This window comes from Panthera onca, chromosome C1, assembly GCF_046562875.1.
Source record: "Panthera onca isolate mPanOnc1 chromosome C1, mPanOnc1 haplotype 2, whole genome shotgun sequence".
NCBI lineage: Eukaryota > Metazoa > Chordata > Mammalia > Carnivora > Felidae > Panthera > Panthera onca.
Window position 1 is genome coordinate 167,803,086 of NC_138346.1, and position 18,759 is coordinate 167,821,844.

Below are 18,759 nucleotides of genomic sequence, written 5' to 3' on the forward strand. Positions count from 1 at the left end.
TCCAGACCAAAAAACTAAGAATATTCTTTTATTCCAGATATGCATTACAAGGAATACTAAAAGAAATGTTTTTTATTTGTTTGTTTGTTTGTTATACAGAGGAAAAAGATACCAGAGGAAAAATACTGCACTAATGAAAAGCAATGGCTAGGGTAAATATGTGAGTAAATCTCAATGGAGAGTGACTAAAAAACAATATGCCTCATGGAGGATTAAATATATATATGTATATATGTATATATATATACATATATATAATAAATATACATACATAAATATATATAATTAAAACTAATTATAATAAAGACACAAGAGGCAGAAGGGGAGGGGGTAGTGAGAAGGGAAGACAGGGTAAATAGAGTTAAAGTATCCTCAGAGCCTACCTTTGTCTGGAATGTGATTAAGTAAAAGTGGGATTGGACTAATCACATATACACAAAAAGTAAAATAGAAATAAATGGGTAACATGCTAGCAGAGGGGAAAAAGGGAAAGTTAAAATAAGGCTTGATCAATCCAAAAGAAAGCAAAAGGAAAAAAAATGGTACATAAAACAGATGGGACACAAATAGAAACAAATAGTGACACAGTAGCCATATAAACCTTAATATATCAATAATTACATTAGATGGTTTAAATAATTGAACTAAACTGTCAGACTGGAGTTTTAGAAATTCATTTATACGCTGCTTACAAAAGATGCAGATTAAACATAAATGCAAATAAATTGAAGTGTAAAGATGAAAAAAGATCTACAAAGTCGCCTGGGTGGCTCAGTCGGTTAAGCATTTGACTCTTGATTTCGGCTCAGGTCATGATCACAGGGACATGGGATCAAGCCCCACATTGGGCTCCACACTGAGCATGGAGTCTGCTTAAGATTCTCTCTCTCTCCCTCTCTCTCTGTCCCTCCCCTGTGTATGCATGTGTGCACATGTGCGCATGCTCTTTCTCTCAAAAGAAAGAAAAAAAGAAAACAAAAAACATATACCATATTATATATATATATGTATATATAGCCCAAAAAAACTGGATGGCTCCATTAATATTAGAAAGATAGACTTTAACATAGGAAGCATTACTAGATATGAGAGACATTTCACAATAAATATACAACAATTCTAAATGTATATGGTACACACTTAAAATCACAGCCTCAAAGTTAAATAAAGCAAAAGTTAGCAATATAAAAAGAGAAACAGGCAAATCCAAAGTCATAATGGGACAGTTTAATCTCTCTCAACAAACAGAATGAGAGGAAAAAAAAGGATACATAAGATCTGTGCTATAAGATTTTAAAAATTGACACAATTGACATATACAGAACATGGAACCAAATAACCTCAATGTGCACATTTTTTTAAAGTAGACGTGTAACATACATATATAAAGTTGACAATATACAGGGCCCAAAGCAAGTTGCAACAGATTTCAAAGGACTAACATCATCCAAAGTATGTTCTCTGACCACAGGTAAACTAAGGTAGAAACAAATAGCAAAGAAAAAACAAAAAAACAAAAAACAAAAAAACTAGAAACTCCACAAGTGCTTGGTAATGAAGAAGTACATTTCTAGGTGGGTGGGGGATGCATGAAATAGGTGACGGGGATTAAGGAAGGCACTTCTGATGAGCACTGGGTGACGTATAGAATTGTTGAATCACTATATTGTACACCTGAAACCAATATAGAACTGTATGTTAACTAACTGGAATTAAGATAAATAAATAATTTTTTAAAAAAAGAAGTACATTTATACATGACCCTGTGTGTCAAAAAAAAAAAAAAAAACACAATGGAAGTTAGAAAATATTTTAAACTTAAACAATATAAATTTAAATAATACAAAAATTATAAAATATTTTAAACTAAATGACAATAAAAACATGATATAACAAAACTAACAGCATGCAGCTAAAGCTATTTAGAGAAAAAACAAAACACTTAAATGAAAATATTTTTTAGAAGAAAACTGATAATCAGAGATGTAAAACTCTATCTTAAGAAACTGGAAAAAAATTCAGAAAATTGGAATCAAAGAGTGTAAAAAGTAAATAATAATGGTACAAGTAAGAAATGAGATAGAAAACAAATGTATAATATAAAAGAACAACCAAATTAAAAATACTAGCTTTTTGCCAAGATAAATAAAATTCACAAAACCTTGGCCATATGCATCAAAAAAAATGAGAATTATAAGTATAAAGAACAGAGAGATGGGAATGCAAGCTGGTGCAGCCACTCTGGAAAACAGTATGGAGGTTCCTCAAAAAACTAGAATAGAACTACCCTATGACCCAGAAATTGCACTACTAGGCATTTATCCAAGGGATACAGGTGTACTGTTTCGAAGGGACACATGCACCCCCATGTTTATAGCAGCACTATCAACAATAGCCTAAGTATGGAAAGAGCCCATTACTCGGCAATCAAAAAGAATGAGATCTTGCCATTTGCAACTACGTGGATGGAACTGGAGGGTATTATCCTAAGTGAAATTAGTCAGAGAAAGACAAAAATCATATGACTTCACTCATATGAGGACTTTAAGAGACAAAACAGATGAACATAAGGGAAGGGAAACAAAAAGAATATAAAAACAGGGAGGAGGACAAAACAGAAGAGACTCATAAATATGGAGAACAAACTGAGGGTTACAGGAGGGGTTGTGAGAGGGGGGTGGGATAAATGGGTAAGGGGACACTAAGGAATCTACTCCTGAAATCATTGTTCCACTATATGCTAACTAATTTGGATGTAAATTTTAAAAAATAAAAAATAAAAATAAATAAAAAAGAACAGAGAGAAATACTGACATCAACCAAAAAATAGGAATAAACCACATAACCTACAAATATTAAGATCTTAAGAGGATATAAAGAAAGCCTTTTACCAATAAATTTGAAAATTCAGATAAAATGGACAAATTCCTAGAAAAACACAACTTACACAAAAAGAAATAGAAAATTTGAATAAATATATATCTATTAAAATAAATGAATCCATATTTTAAAACCTTCCTACAACAAAATTTCCAGGCCCATATGGTTTCACCAGTAAATTCTTCCAGACATGTAAATAATAATGCCATCTTACAAAACCGTTCCAGACAACAGAATAAAGAGGAAACATCTCCTAACTTGTTTTATAAGGTCAGCAAAATCTTGATGTCCAAACCTGGCAAGGGGCCACAACAATAGAAAACTGCAGATTAATCTCTCTTGTGAACAAAAATATTCCTCAATAAAATATTAGCAAGTCAAATCCAGCAATATGAACAAAGGATAACATATCACAACTAAGCTGAGCAAAGTCAATTTAATACTCAAAAAAGAAATCAACATAGGGGCACCTGGGTGGCTCAGTCCATGAGCATTAACTCTTGATTTTGGCTCAGGTCATGATCTTGAGGTTTGTGAGATAGAGCCCCAAGTCAGGCTCTGTGCTGATATCCTAGAGCCTGCTTGGGATTCTCTCTCTCCCTCTTTCTCTCTGCCCCTCCCCCATTCATGCTCGCTCTCTCACTCTCTCTCTCTCTTCCTCTCTCTTTCTCTCTCTCTCTCTCAAAATAAATAAACAAAAAACAGGTAATTCATACTAACAAAATAGTACAATCATATGATATCACAACACAAAAAACTTTTGATAAAATTCATGATAAAAATTTAGCATACTAAGAATAGAAGATAACTTTCCTAATCTGAATTTTAAAAATGCCCAAGTGGGACACCTGGGTGGCTCAGTCAGTTAAGCATCTGCCTTTGGCTCAAGTCATGATCTCGCAGTTGGTGAGTTCGAGCCCCGCATTGGGCTCTGTGCTGACAGCTCAGAGCCTGGAGCCTGCTTTGGAATCTGTGTCTCCCTCTCTCTCTCTGCCACCACCCCCCCCCCAAAAAATAAACAAACAGAAAAAAAAAGTTCCTAGGTAAATCCTGCATCAAATATTGTATTTAAGTAATGGTCAAATATTGATAGCTTTTCCTCTGAGATGAGGAACAAAATAAGGATAATCACCATCACCACTTCTATTCAATATAGTGAGAGAGACCCTAGCTAGTGCAATAATGCAAGTGATGAAAAGTCTAAGGATTGGAAAGGAAGAAATGAAATTGTCATTATTCACAGAAATACAACTGCCTGTAAAAATCTAAAAACTATTAAAATTAATACGTGAATTAGGCAAGGCCACTGAAATAAGGTCAACAAATAAAAATCAGCTATATTTCTCAACAACAAGCAATAGAGAATAAAATTTTAAAATACCAGTTACAGTAGCATAAATAAAAGCAATTACCAGTGACATCATTTCTAAGAAGACTTATGACATCTATATCCCAGTATTTCTGCCATAAAGAGGGAAGTTTATGCTCAGCTCAATCCCATTGTGGTAGATTGTTCTAATTTTTTTAAGGAACCAGAAATATAGAATTGAATATATAATCTTCAAAAGTTGTAATGTTGGCTCAAATTCTTTAAAATCATTGAGGTCAAAATAAAGTCATTTTATATAGTCTGAATAACACAAATATATGTAGATATAAAAATATTTTGTATTTCCCTGTGTAGTATCTCAAAATGAAACTGAAATTAAACAAAATTAAACAAAAATATATGTAATACACAAAATTAAAAATATATATAATACGCCAACTATAATGTAAGAGAAGTAAAAGAAACGTTATTTATAATAAAACAGGGGCGCCTGGGTGGCTCAGTCGGTTAAGCGTCCAACTCTTAGTTCCAGCTCTGGTCATGTGAGCCCCACATCGGACTCTGCGCTGATAGTGCCGAGCCTGCTTGGGAGTCTCTCAGTCTCTCTCTGTCTCTCTCTGTCTGTCCCTTGCTCTCTGCCCCTCTGCCCCTCCCCCACTTGTGCACTCTCTCAAAAATAAATAAACTCAAAAAAAAAACCCCAAATGGATTTCAATATGCAAATGCTCAAGCAGTACTATATTAGAATATATAATAACGTAGTCACATACGTGTACTTCTATGTAGACTGAACGAGACAGGTGCGTTCTACTGGTTTCTCAAATACAAGCAGCATTGCTTTGGGTAAGTAGTTTTTCTGAACAAAATTAAGCATAATCTCTCCTCAATTTACACAGCATTTGTAATCCTGGAAATTTCAGTGTATATATATTTCAGAGTAAAACCAGTGCATGTTCTAGGCTTAGAAAAGTATAGAGGGTTTTCACTTACCTGTTCAGCAAAACATTCGAAAGTCGCACAGGACACAGGATAATTGGTCACTGAATGCAACAGTCCGGAGCATTGCAGGACATCTACCACATTTCTGGTTTCTTCCCAATGAATGCTGCTAGAGCCCCTATTGACTTCCAGTGTGTCCCCCAGAAAGCAGTACTGTGCCCATTTGAAAACCACTGGTAGAGACCAGCCTTAAAACCCAGTTTTATCACATGCTAGCCCTGAAAACCAAGAAATCAGTCAACCATTTACAGATCATCCCAGCCAACATATCATTTCTCCAACCTACCCAAGTCACAAGCAGCAATGACAAAAATCCCTGAAGGAATCTGAGTTTCCTCTAAAAGTATCAACAGAGTCATAGTGGTTAAGAAAAGTCACAACATTTTTTGATTTCCTTACACTTACTGTATTTGGATTATAGACTGAGGGGATGTACACCACAGTCTTCTTAATATTTAGCACCCAGAAGTCTAGGTCTGTCCATATTCAAACACTCAATCAGATTTTATAATAACTTTCACTGAAAAATCAGATTCTTTCAAGAACTGCCCGCATAGACAATGCTCTAGACAATGCTCTACACCTGGTTTTACCACATTAAAATGTTATATATAACTTCATTTGCTCCAAAAATGTCATGCTTGTTATTCTGAGATAAAATATGGAAAAATAACAAAGTTTAAAAGAACTTTTTGCCCTAAACTCTTGGAGAAAAAAAATTTTTCCCAACCAAATTTTCAAACTCTCCCCTCCTATTCCTTCATATCACTACTTTTAAAACCTTGTTGCATAAAATACTCAGAGAACTTACTAAAAATAAAAAGGAAATTTCAAGCTGACTTGGAACGCCTATTTTCCAAATAAACACAATCCAGAAAATTAGTCAAAAGCCATCATTTTTCACAGCTCTCCTATGCCTTTTTATAGTAAGTAAGTTAATTCTAATAATAGACGACGTTGAAAATTTTATTAGTAAGTATGCAATTTCACCATGTGACTTATGCTCAAGCCCTTGACTACCACGTGAATGATTTGGGAGGTAAAATTATCTGGGTTTGAATCCTAAGTCTGCTACTTACTATGTGTCCCTCTACAAAATTCTTAATCCATTTCTTTACATGTACAATACCCCCTGCCTTACAGCGTTGTGACAATAAAGCACCTCACAGAGAGCTTTTCACATACTAGTTGTTCATCAAATAGCAGCTATGGTTATTATTATTAACTGTCAAGTTTGCCAATATCTACTTATTAATGCATTCAACTATTTTCTTCTTAGGTGCCTCGTACATAATATTTTCTTTTGGCTTACAAACCATTTTGAGATATGCAGGGCAAATGTTATACAATACCTTTTGTATTTAAAAGCCTCACTGAACCGTCTTAAGACAAGATGTCCCAAAAGGAGAAGAAAGAAAGGCATTTGTTAAATCCCAACTCCGCATTTACTGAACATTAGTCATGTGAGGATAGCTTATAAAAATTCAGTTTCTGCCTACCAATATCTGGATAATTTATTTTCCCCTGACAATCTCTTCAGATTTTATCTGATTCTTTGTTTTCAGTCTTCCGAAACAATTCACAACATTGTAATAGTTTTTCTGCGGTATTTTCAGCATAAACACTAATTTTTAGATATTTACGTTTCATATTCAGGTCACCAACTGGTACTCTGGAACCTACAAATAGCTCTCATGGTCTGGTTACCATGGTCACACCTTTTCCTCACGACCCGGCACAGATGCCACGCACACGCACACACACACACGCACGCACACGCGCGCATGCGCATGGCCACCTCACGCTGTATACTCAGCTGGTGTCTGTCAACACACACCTATTTCCCGGCCCTGGAAAGATTCTATGATCATTAATAAATTGGCTTGGAAGGGTCTTGGGAGACCTTAAAAAAACAATCATTCTGAACCTGTTGGACTTTCTGAAAATCTGACGAGAACTCTTGACGTTCTCCTCAAACATAAACAAAATGGGCATGCATATAAGACTGCATTTCACAGACTCCCGGAAAACCACGTTAATACGCTGTGCTGTATTTCAGCGTTTCTCAAACTCTCTGCTGGGATTCACAGTAAGAAACAGACCTGATATCAAGGCAGCCCATACCTACATACATAAACAAGCACAGAATCTAAAACAAGTTTCAGAAAACAGTGTTTACCCTCACTGGGTGCAGTGGTGTCTGATACCTTCTGTGCTACGTCATCTTTCTAAAATGCTGCTGGAGACTCACTAGATTCTTTTCTTACCACCCACAATCGTAAGAGCAGTGATCCAGTCTAACATTTCTTCATTTTAGAAATAAGGAAACTAAGATCCAAAGAAACAAAGGGTCTTGTTTTGGTCACTAATGTGTTTGGTCACTAGTGTTTGGTCACTAATAAGTTAGGTGGTACAAGCCCGAACCTAACTATCCTCAAAGCTCTTTCCAAAACAAAGGGAAACAAAAATTCTAAATACCACCTCCCCTCAAAAAGCAGCGAGAGACGTGAACCTTAAAACACGTTGACACGCTGATAAACTGAGTGTTAAAATTCCAAACCATGCTGAATATTAGCCTCATCCTGAGCGTCCAATTGAGGCAGTCTTAACTTTTCTAAAACATGAGCATGGCCTAGCATGACATGGCATATAAGCAATTTTTTTTTTCTTTCCAAAAACCCTTTCTCTGGCCACTGACTGAAATCAACACAGGGGAAGCCAACACTCTCAAGTTCATTTGAAATACTTTAATTACATAGGCACAGGTTTTATTTGTTCACCAGAGGCTGGCTTAGGAAACGGCAGTGGAGAGGCCCTCTTTCCACTGGCCAGGCCCATGCTTACATAGCTCTTTTCCCTCACCTACAGCTGCTTAATTAAAATTTGAACATCAAAACCACACAGATCAATACATGGATGTAAATGATCCAGAGCCTATTAGATGTTGATAACTACCAACACCAGCTACCCCTGGCTCTTTTAAAGCTTCACTACAGAAAGTAGCATTGCTTGGAGACTTCATTACAGTTTAGTGGATTAAAATGCCAGTCTCCTCACTGGCCTCAGGCTGTTTATGGCTTTTTTTTTTTTTTTTTTCCTTTTCATTTTTTGGTGTGTAATAAACATCACTGGCCACCACACGGTAAGAATCTTGTAACAAGCCAGAGAGCAGCTGGGAACTGGTCTGGGGAAGCCCAAGCCGGGCGGCCCTGCGTACAGGAAGGAAAAGGCTGGGGGCATGTGTCGTCTCCCCCGTCACCCAAACAACTTCGCGTGGGAGAGAGACCCAGTGGAAGCAAGTAACCTCCCCGGGGCGCGGCATGCCAGACTCCACCTGCGCACCCCAGCCCGGGTGCCCAAGGGCAAAATGCTGGGGCCTCCTTAACGCAGAGCGCACAGGGAAAACAGAGTAGGGTGCTAACTGCTGCGCAGTGGCTCCGGTGCGAAAAAACCGACAGCCCGCGGGGGGGGTGGGGGGGGTGGCAAAGGGAGGACGGCAAACCCTAAAATTAGCGCTCGGGAAGCAGGGGTTGGGTACGGTGGCGCGGAGATGGCGTCCTCTGCTGCGGCGGCTTCCCAGGAGCTTTCCTGGAAGGGAGGCGGGGGGCAGGGGGGTGTGCTTCCCCAGGAGCCTGGCCCCTCTGCGCCTTCCACCGGCACCCGGACAAGGAGCAGGAGCAACGCAGCATGAAGGAAGGGCTCCCTCCGGGAACAGGGTCTGGGAACACGTGGAGCCTCCGGAGACCTTGGGGTCTATCGCTCCTCCCCCAACTGCGGCAGAAAATTTAAGGAGCCTCGGAATTTAAAACATCAGAATCCTCCAGAATCCCTGTTGTTGAACTAAAAAATTGGTTGGCTCATTTTAGTGAGCCCTGCCCTTCCCTGAGTTTTCATTTAAATCCTTTTCTCTCTCCCTCCATGGCTCAGACAGAATTAGAGTGAAGGGCTGGAGGGTAGGGGGTAAGGTACCAGGGACGTCTCTAGGCTGGAGGCTGGAGGGGTGGGGGTAGTTTGCATCCGAATATCTCTGCAAGATAAACAGTTCTGAAGGTCAATGATGGCTCTCCGTTGGGTCCTCCCTAAAGGATTGACGTTAAGGAATTATCTGTCAACGTTTTTCTCGTGAACCCAAACTGCAGAAGTCCGAAGTATTTCAGATATTCCAATTGCAATAATGCATCGAAAGCCTACATATTAATTAACTATTGTGAACTCTCCCAAAATAAAATTGTCAAAATCCTGGGAGCTATTATAAGAAAATCTGTGAAATGGAAGTATCTGTAACTCAGCCAGGATTAAATGAAGAATGCAAAAATATTGTTCTATTTGGTAGCACAAATATGGAAAACTGAATGACACAATATTTGGAAACTAAAAGCCAGTCATTAAAAAAAAAAAAAAGTCATGTTTATTATATAACTAGAATTTTAAACTAACATATACACAGTAATTTATAGTCAGCCATTAATACAAACTAAATATATCTGTGGAGTGACATCTCATCCCTAGCATCTTTTAGCCTCCCCTCTGCAGTTGACCCCTTACCTTTATTTTCAGAATCTTTCATTCTCTCTTTCCTCCCTCTGCTGCAAATGAGCAGGAAAGTCGGGCTGGTTCTCCAAACCTGACTTTTGATTTGTCATTCACAGAAAGTCAGCGATCTCAGGGGCGAAGTCCCTCAACGGAAGAGCACCCGAGCTCTGATAATTGCATGCAAGTCAGTGTGCAGGGTGATAATTTTGCTTATGCTGGAGCTGAAAGGATGGGGATGAAGGCCGACGTAAACACAAATTCCAAAACATGGCATGGAACTGGATCTGGAGTCTAGGCTTGCCTTTCCTTCTCTAAGGTTAGGGAACCAACTGCTTAGTGCCTCCTCGGCTCTCTAGAGACTTGGTTCCGGTTGAAAGGTGAATGTCTGTGCCATGTGCCATGTGCCCAGCGTATTCTCAAACAGAGACCTTAATTTTGGAGGGAATTAAGAGACCTGTGCTTTCTCTTTCATATTTGTTCATTCAACAAATATTTCTTTCACCTCTCTGTGGACCAGGCCTTATGCTAGGTAGTGAGGATACAACAGTGAAGGGGACCAGTCCCTGTCCTCAAGCTGCCCACAGGCTGTTACAGTACAGAGACCTACAGTGTGGTATGGTGACCTGTGTCTGCTAAATGGACACATATTATTGAACCCAGTTTATCCAGGTGTAAGTTGATTCTTAAAGCTGAGCCAGAAATGGGGATGAGACCATAAAAGCCCTCTCTTAGAGACCAAGGAAGATTCAAGCAAATCTTTCAATCATCCAATTCAAACATTACGTAGCTAGGATTCATTCCTTCATTTCTTCGTTCAACAAATGTTTATTTGTGCCAGGTAGAATTCCATCTGTTAGGGATTCAAGAGCACAGAAAACAGACCAAATCCTGCTCATAGCTGTTACATTTTGGTGGGGGTATTCAAACAGACACTAAACAAACAAATATAAACATATAATAAATAAAAATAAATGCCATGAGGAAAAATGAAGCATGGTAATGAAGTAACACACATGCCATTTTAGACAGGGTGGCTAGAGGAGGTATTTATTTTATGAAACATGGGTCAGTGTCATCATAGTCCCTTTGGAACATCTTCATTCAGACATTGTCCTTTTTTTTTCTTTAACGTTTATTTCTTTTTGAGAGAGAGAGAGAGGGACAGAGTGTGAGCAGGGGAGGGGCAGAGAGAGAGGTAGACACAGAATCTGAAGCAGGCTCAGACCTGCTTCAGTGGGACCGTGAGATAATGACCTGAGCTGACCTCCTCTGCCGTAGTTGCTCTGTAGGTGATGGGTAGTGGTTATTCCCCACTATAGATCAGTCAGCTGATCTCCAAAAACATTAACTGACCCAATTCAGGACCTCACTAAGTTGTGAGTAGAGCAATAACAAGAAATACACCTACCTGTTGCTCTCATCCCCAGAAATTGCTGGGTGAAACACAATATTGACATGGAAAATTTGCTGGAGCAGGAGTCAAGATAAGAGAGTTGAAGACCTGTCTCCACACTATTAACTGAGTGGTGTAGGGTAGGTGACAACCTGTCTGGCACCAGTTTCCTCATCTGTAAAGTAGGGCTAATCATATGTGTCCTGTGTGTGTGCAAGGCTTTTCAGAAGATCAAAAGGGAGAACAGATGTGGTACTTGGTACACTAAGTCCTATATAAAAGCAAGGTATAATTAGCAACATACTTGGGCTAAGAGAACTAATTGCTAGTGTTCATCTGGTCATTGTAGCCCAAGAGTCAAATATAGCTGCAGAGTAAAAACCTGTCCTGGCCACTAGGGGTCCTGGAGTTGATTTCTAGCTACCACACTGTAAAGACTCCTTGAAAGTTTGGGGAAATTTTTAGTATTTGGTTTTTGTTCCCATCTTTCCTTGGCAGTGAATAATACCTTTATGCTCCTCTTTGACAGGTTAAGACCGGAGAGGAAAATCTGCCTTCACTGGAACTCCTTGCTGGCCACCAAATGAACCATGTTGGTGCACTGACCACATCAAAGAAACAGGCAACTCCATTGCCAAGGACCAAGTCCAGGACAGCCAAAATGTGCCCAGTTAGGAGCACTTTAGGGCCAGAGAGGGGAGACAAAAAGTAGGTGGTGAGAGGCCACCATTTGTGCACTCTTTCATTCAATAAATAGTCATTGTGCCAGGCACTGCCCTGAACACTGGGAATGAATGACACAGCTGCTGAGCAAAGCATTCTGTCCTCAAGAAGCTTGTGGCTTCAGGGCAAGAGGTTTCTACAAGGTATGCTGATTTAGTGATTAAGCAGAGGAATGCCAACGCCTGCCTGCCTGGGTTTCAATAGAAGGGCAGGGGCCATAATGCAGGAGAGATGGTTCAAACATGGGCTCTGTCATTTACTGGCCCCTAAAGTAAGCCAGAACACTTTCCTACACCTCTCTCTGTCTACATTTCCTGATCTGTAAGATGCAGATAATAATGGAACCTATCTCCTAGGGTTGGGTGAGGCTGAAAAGAGTTTACATATATATATATATATATATATATATATATATATATATATATATATATACACACACACACACACACACACACACATATATATATAAAGTACATGGCACAGAGCCTGACACATAAAGTGAGGGCTCCATAAATCCCATTAGACTAATATTACTACCTTGTGACCTGGGTCAAATTTACCCCTCTGCGCCTGATGCAGAAAATAATAACTAGCTTGTAGGGCTACTGTGAGAGCTACACATCAGAAAGAATATAAAGGCCTTGGCATAAAGGCCTTTGTTCCCTCCAGGGGGTGAGCTTTAATCAAGTAGGCTTCCCAGGAAAAAACACAAGGAAGTGAGAAAAGGGCTGCCATTTATATTAAAAAGGAAGCAATGTTTTCCAAGAGTGTGGTCATTTCTAACATTTGGGTACCTAACATTTTACCCAATATTGTATTTTGAAAAGTTTCAGGGACACCTGGGTGCCTCAGTCAGTTAAGCGTCTGACTTGGGCTCAGGTCATGATCTCACGGTTTGTGGGTTCAAGCCCTGCATCCAGCTCTGTGCTGACAGCTGGGAGCCTGGAGCCTGCTTCAGATTCTGTGTCTCCGTCTCTCTCTGCCCCTCTCTCACTCACACTCTGTCTCTCTCTGTCTCAAAAATAAATAAACATTAAAAAAATTTTTTTAAAGTTTCAAACATACAAAAAAGTTGGAAGCATTGCATGGTGCATTTTGTTCTATTTGCTTTATCACGTATCTGTTCATCTCTCTATCCATCCTTAATTGAATTAAAAGAAAATTAAGTGGAAAGAGGTTCAAAGTCCTTTTCAAAGGCTCTTTTTGAGCCTTTATTTTCCCCTCCTGCTACAATATTTATAGAAGCCTTAGACCTCTGATTCTGGGGCCAGTCCAAGCAGGGTCAGGCGAATTCTCAGAAGCCTTGTCCTACCCCACAGTAAACCCCAAGGTCCCACCCAGACAAGAATGGGCTCAAGCCTTGGAGCTTTCCAAAATAAAGCAATGTCTCTGACAGACCCCACACTTTAAATAAGCTGGTACCAAGGAGCACTGTAAACAACCATTAATGGAAACGATCCCCTATCTCAATAACTGGATTTAGCGAAAGCTCAGACAGGCTCCACTGGCCACCAAGTCCTTTCACAGCTCTGCACAGGCCTTGTCTTGGTTGATGCCACTTCTGAGTCACCAGACCAGTGACTCATGCCCAGTAAGGGAGGCCATCTTGAGAGCAAGACCAAATGGAATTTTCAAGAACAATGAGTGAAACCCTGAACTGAACAAGAATAAGGCTTTTTATTGTCCCTTTCAAACAAAAGTGAAAGAGAAAATGTGGCTGTTAATATTGTGGGTTCAACTTCCTAGCTGTAAATTTTACTCTGACGAAAAACTGAGCAAAAAAGATCTTTTACGTTCTCTTGGAAATTTGAGAGCAAAAGAGACTTGAAGCTTATGTTCCAAATTAGGCAGACCTAATGACCTTTCAATGACTTGCCCCGACCCTCTTCTAGCTTAGTCATCCATTCCCAAAACATGCTGAGGTGGTGATGGCAGGCACTGCCACATTCAATCTTCCTCCATCCAGCCAAGCCCCTGTATGGTTTGCTCAGAGCATCTGTCTGGCCATAAAGGAGGTGAAACAGAGAGAGAAAAATTGCTGACTGGGGGTGGAGGAAGGTCTGTGATGAGGGTCACCACAGAGGAGGGCAGCATGACTGTAAGAAAAGCTAGGTAGGCTCGCATGAAGCCAAGCTACAAGACAACGAAGAAGGAATTGCTACTTGGAACACCAGCTCTGTCCCAAGCACTCTTCTTAACATCATCTTCATACATTTATTGGGAATTTATTTGCCAAGCATTGTGTTTAAAGCAAAGACTTTCACAGAACACTGCCTGGCTTTGCATCCCAGTGCATAACTTTGGAAACGTTACTTAACCTCTCTGCGCTTCAATTTTCTCATCTGTAAAACAGAGGTGGTTAAAACAAGGTTATCATCAAAATTAAATAACATAAAAATATGCACAGGTTTTGAACAGTGGCCAGCACAGAGCAAGCAGTGCAGTTGTGTTAACACTTGCCATTCCATCTTTTTTAGAGGAGAAAAAAGTGAGGCAGAAATGAAGAGTGACTTGCCAAAGGATACATAACTAAAAAGAAGTGCAGCTAGGATACTTTTTTCTCAAAACAACATTGTGAGGGAGGTGATACCATCTTCCTTTTATGGATGAGAGTTTGCAAGCCCAAGAGAGGCCCAGTAACTTGCTCATGCTGGAAGTTACTCATGGCAAATGGGAGAGTTAACATTTAGAACCCATATTTGCTGACTTTAAAGCCTTTGCAGATCCCACTGGGCCAGAGTTTCTCAAACTTTAGCATAAATCAAAATTACTGCAAGCCTTGTTAAAACAGATCTCTAGGGGCGCCTGGGTGGCTCAGTTGGTTAAGCGTCCCACTTCAGCTCAGGTCATGATCTCACAGCTCGTGAGTTCAAGCCCCGGGTCAGGCTCTGTGCTCACAGCTCAGAGCCTGGAGCCTGCTTCAGATTTTGTGTTTCTGTCTCTCTCCAACCCACCTCCCGCTTGCACTCTGTCTCTCAAAAATGAATAAACTTTAAAAAAAAACAACTTTAAAACATATTGCTAGACCCTACTTCTGGTTTCTCATTTGGTAGCTCTGAGGTGGGAGCCAACAATTTGCATTTTTAACAAGTTCCAGGAGATGTTGATGCTGCTACTCTGGAGACCACGCTTGGATAACCACTGTTCAACAATCATGCACCTGTATGCAGAACAGATGCTAGGGGGAGAAAGAGAGCCTAAAGATCACAGGTCAGTGAGTCTTTTCCACTCTGTCACAGTGTTGATTACTTCACAGAGCCTAGCAAATATCCTCATATTTACATAGACCTTTCATATTTATGATCCCATTTGATCTTTCCAATATCCCTAGGTAGTAATCATTATCTCCACTCAGTGTGACCTTTTTAGGGGCATATGGCTAGAAAATGGCAGTGAGGAATTTAACTGAAGATCACCTGTCCTCCTCTCCAAGTAACTTGTCCTGGAAAGCACATATGCTGACAGAGACTGGCTATAGTTCCAATCTCTGTCTTTCCTGGGGAAGACTACAGCTCAGGAAAGGGCTCTTTGCCCCACCAAGGCTTGGCGGGAGGTAATTTCTGGTGGGAGAAACTCAGAGCCAGTTTTCTTCCATTATTTCAAGGTCTACTTCTTAAAAAATACTTTCACCAACTATTCACTTCCTTCTCTGTAACCTAAAAGTTTTGATATTTGCCTAAAATGTAGTTCTTTTAGAAAGGCTGGAAGCATTTGGAGGGTTAATTTCCATTGGAAACAGCTTCTTCATATTCCCATTAGGAAAAGCTTGAATGCTTAGGTATATTTTTTAAAGTTGTTTGGACATATAAGCCAACAAATGATTAATATCCAGAGTATTTACTTATTTTTTAATGTTTATTTATTTATTTTGAGAGACAGTGTGGGAAGTGGGGAGGAGAGAAAGAGGGAGAATCCCAAGCAGGTTCTGTACTATCAGCACAGAGCCTGACCTGGGGCTCGAACTCACAAACCATAAGATTGTGATCTGAGCTGAAACCGAGAGTCAGATGCCTAACCGACTGAGCCACCCAGGTGCACCAGTATCCAGAGTATTTAAAGAACTGTAAGTGAATAAGAAAAAGACAAACCATCAAGTTAAAAAAAAAAATGGGAGGGGTGCCTGGGTGTCTCAGTCTGTTAAGCATCTGACTTCGGCTCAGGTCATGATCTCAAAGTCCATGAGTTCGAGCCCTGCGTTGGGCTCTGTGCTGACAGCTCAGAGCCTGGAGCCTGCTTCAGATTCTGTGTCTCCCTCTCTTTGCCCCTTCCCTGCTCATGCTTGGTGTGTCTCTCTCTCAAAAATAAATAAACATTAAAAAAAACTTTTTAATAAAAAAAATGGGAAAAGAGATGAATAGGCCTTATTCACACATAGCCAATATTCATGTGAAAAGATCTTCACTTCATTATTTGTCAAGGAAATTTAATATAAAACAACAGTGCAGTACCATTTCACATTCATGAAATGGGCAAGCATTAAAAGGTCTGACAGGATGTAAGGAATCAAGAATTGTACACACTCCTGGTAGGAACGAGATTAGCACATGTATGGAGATGAGCTATCTTTCCAAATTAAAAAAGCATATACTTCTAACCCAGTAATTGTCCTTCTAGGTATTTATCCTACTTACAGTCACAAATGATCATATGGTAAATTTCAGGTGCATTCTCTTTGGATATACCTCCATATCCGAAAGGATCTTTTCATTAAAAACACAATTTATTGAATATCTGCTGCATTCAGGACACAGTGTTAGGCTGAAAAGATGCCAAGAGTCCCCCAAAGCTAAACTACTTCTCACTTGCAACCCTGGTGGAATAAAAAAGGGTGGTGTGGAAGACCTCCTGGTTAGTACAGAAGGAACAGCTGCCCCTAACGAGCTTCCGGCTATGTTTTATTCCCACAGGTTACCGAGCTCTCCAGCCTCGTGACTAACCATCATTGGGATGTGATTGTATGATAGACTATCTGAACTAATATTAATAAAAATAATAACTACCACCTTGTGAGCTGTGTCCCAGGCACTTCATATACATTAACTCATTTGATCATCACTGTAACTTATGACATAGGAATTACCATCTCTCTTTTGTTTATGTTTATATCTTCTCTATTTTATTTACATATGTGATACATGACTGAGTTTTGGAAAGATTTAGCACCTTGCCCAAGATCATACGGCTTATTACTGTGCCACTTACTGATGGCAGATTCAAATCAGAGTCTGGCACCAAAGTATATGATTCTAGATGCCCAAATTGGTGGCTATCAATTATGAAATGATGCCCCATCATTATGAGAAATTCAGACCACCTTTAAAAAAGATATCAAATAAAATTGGGATATGGATTTCTTTCATTGTAAGATATTTATTGATTTTACTTCTCTGCATTTTCGTGGAGGGAGATGTGGCAGAAAGAATGTATGGGCAGTCAGGCCTGACTCTGCCACTCACCAGCCATATGGCCTCCCGCAAGTCACTGTCTCTTGGTTCACCTTCTCATCTATAAAATGGGGGAAATAAACACCATCTGCCCTCCCTCCTTCCAGGGTGCTGTCAAAATGAAACAAGATCTTATAGTTGACCTATTCTATAAGCTGTAAAGTACATAACGTAAGACATTACAATGGTTGTAGATGAGAGGGGGAAATAGAGAAATATAGTGATTGACCAAGATCTTACTTAAGAAAAAAGAGGTATGGCATGGCAATGAGCCCCAAGAAGCCATGGGTGAACTCTAGGACAGAAACCGAGAAGAGAGAACAGGATAGCTATGTACACAGTATAGACCTGGCTTTAAAAACCATAGAACTAGAGTGGCGCCTGGGTGGCTCAGTCGGTTGAGCACCAACTTGGGCTCAGGTCATGATCTCACAGTTGGGTTAGTGAGCTTGAGCCCTGCAGGGATTCTCTGCTGTCAGTGTGGAGCCCACCTGGGATCCTCTGTCCTGCTCTCTCTCTGCCCCTCCCCTGCTGGTGCTCTCTATCTCAGAAAAATAACATTAAAAAAAAAAAAACTATAGAACTAGAAAACTTATTCTAATCCATTTTACTACAGTGGGAATGTCAATTTAGTCCTCTTTCGTAAACGTTCACACAACACCTGGAATTACACTCTGCATATAATTATCACTCAAGGAATACTTGTTGCAATAACCCTTCTCTTTGACTCCTCAGGCAAACTAAAGAAAAGGGGTGGTCAGCCTTCAGGCCTATCAAGTTTCAACAACAGTTCAATGGCAGTGGGGAAGGAATTTAATTGTGCATTGACTAAAAGTAATAACCCATTCTTTGAAAGCCAGAAAGATGACCATACTACGCCAGTGTTGCTCTAATGACCGACAATAGAAAAGCTTGTTTTCTAATGCAATAAATAAATATTCAAAAGACAATTCTTGCTCTTCATCCAATTTAGTTTTAGAATGTTTACTGTGTGCCAGCACTTTACAATGATTAACACATTCAGCTCATCAATTCATTTAATCTTCAAAACAATCCTGCAGTGGAGGTGGGTGGGGTGACCACTGTATCTATGACAGGGCCCTGGTGCAATGTAGTTTCTGCCCTGGGTCAGGTCGGCCATTTTAGAAATCAAGACATGTCAGTCTCTCAGAAAAAGAATCTTCAGATGATGGAAACAGAAAGAACAAGACAGAACCTACCCCACCCCCACCTCCTCCCACACACACTCACACACACACACACACACACACTCACACACATACTAGCAAACAGGTATCTAGAAGGTACCAAGCCCGGACTTAACCTGGTAGGGGATATAAAGAAGAAGTAGATGAGAGCCTGCCCACGTGGAATCTAAAATACCAGATGAACAGTGACAGATGCCGTAGAGGTGAGGACATACTAAAAGAAGAGGTTACAGGTGGCAGAAACCTGAG

At 39.9% G+C, this 18,759-nt stretch overlaps 1 protein-coding gene across 4 annotated transcripts in view; it reads right to left on the minus strand.

The window, feature by feature from the left end:
* DNAJC6 (DnaJ heat shock protein family (Hsp40) member C6) overlaps positions 1–18,759 on the minus strand; it is a 155,603-nt gene that overhangs the window by 135,372 nt on the left and 1,472 nt on the right. The window contains exon 1 of one of the 4 annotated variants that reach the window (XM_078451817.2): positions 9,755–9,963. The exons of 2 other annotated variants lie outside the window; for them this stretch is intronic. Coding sequence is in view for 1 of the 2 variants with exons in the window: in XM_078451816.2 (XP_078307942.2) it covers positions 9,755–9,776 (22 nt within the window). In the remaining variant the exon portion in view is untranslated. Of the gene's footprint in view, positions 1–9,754; positions 9,964–18,759 lie in introns of those variants that run through there. One more of the 4 variants, XM_078451816.2, reaches the window with a different exon arrangement.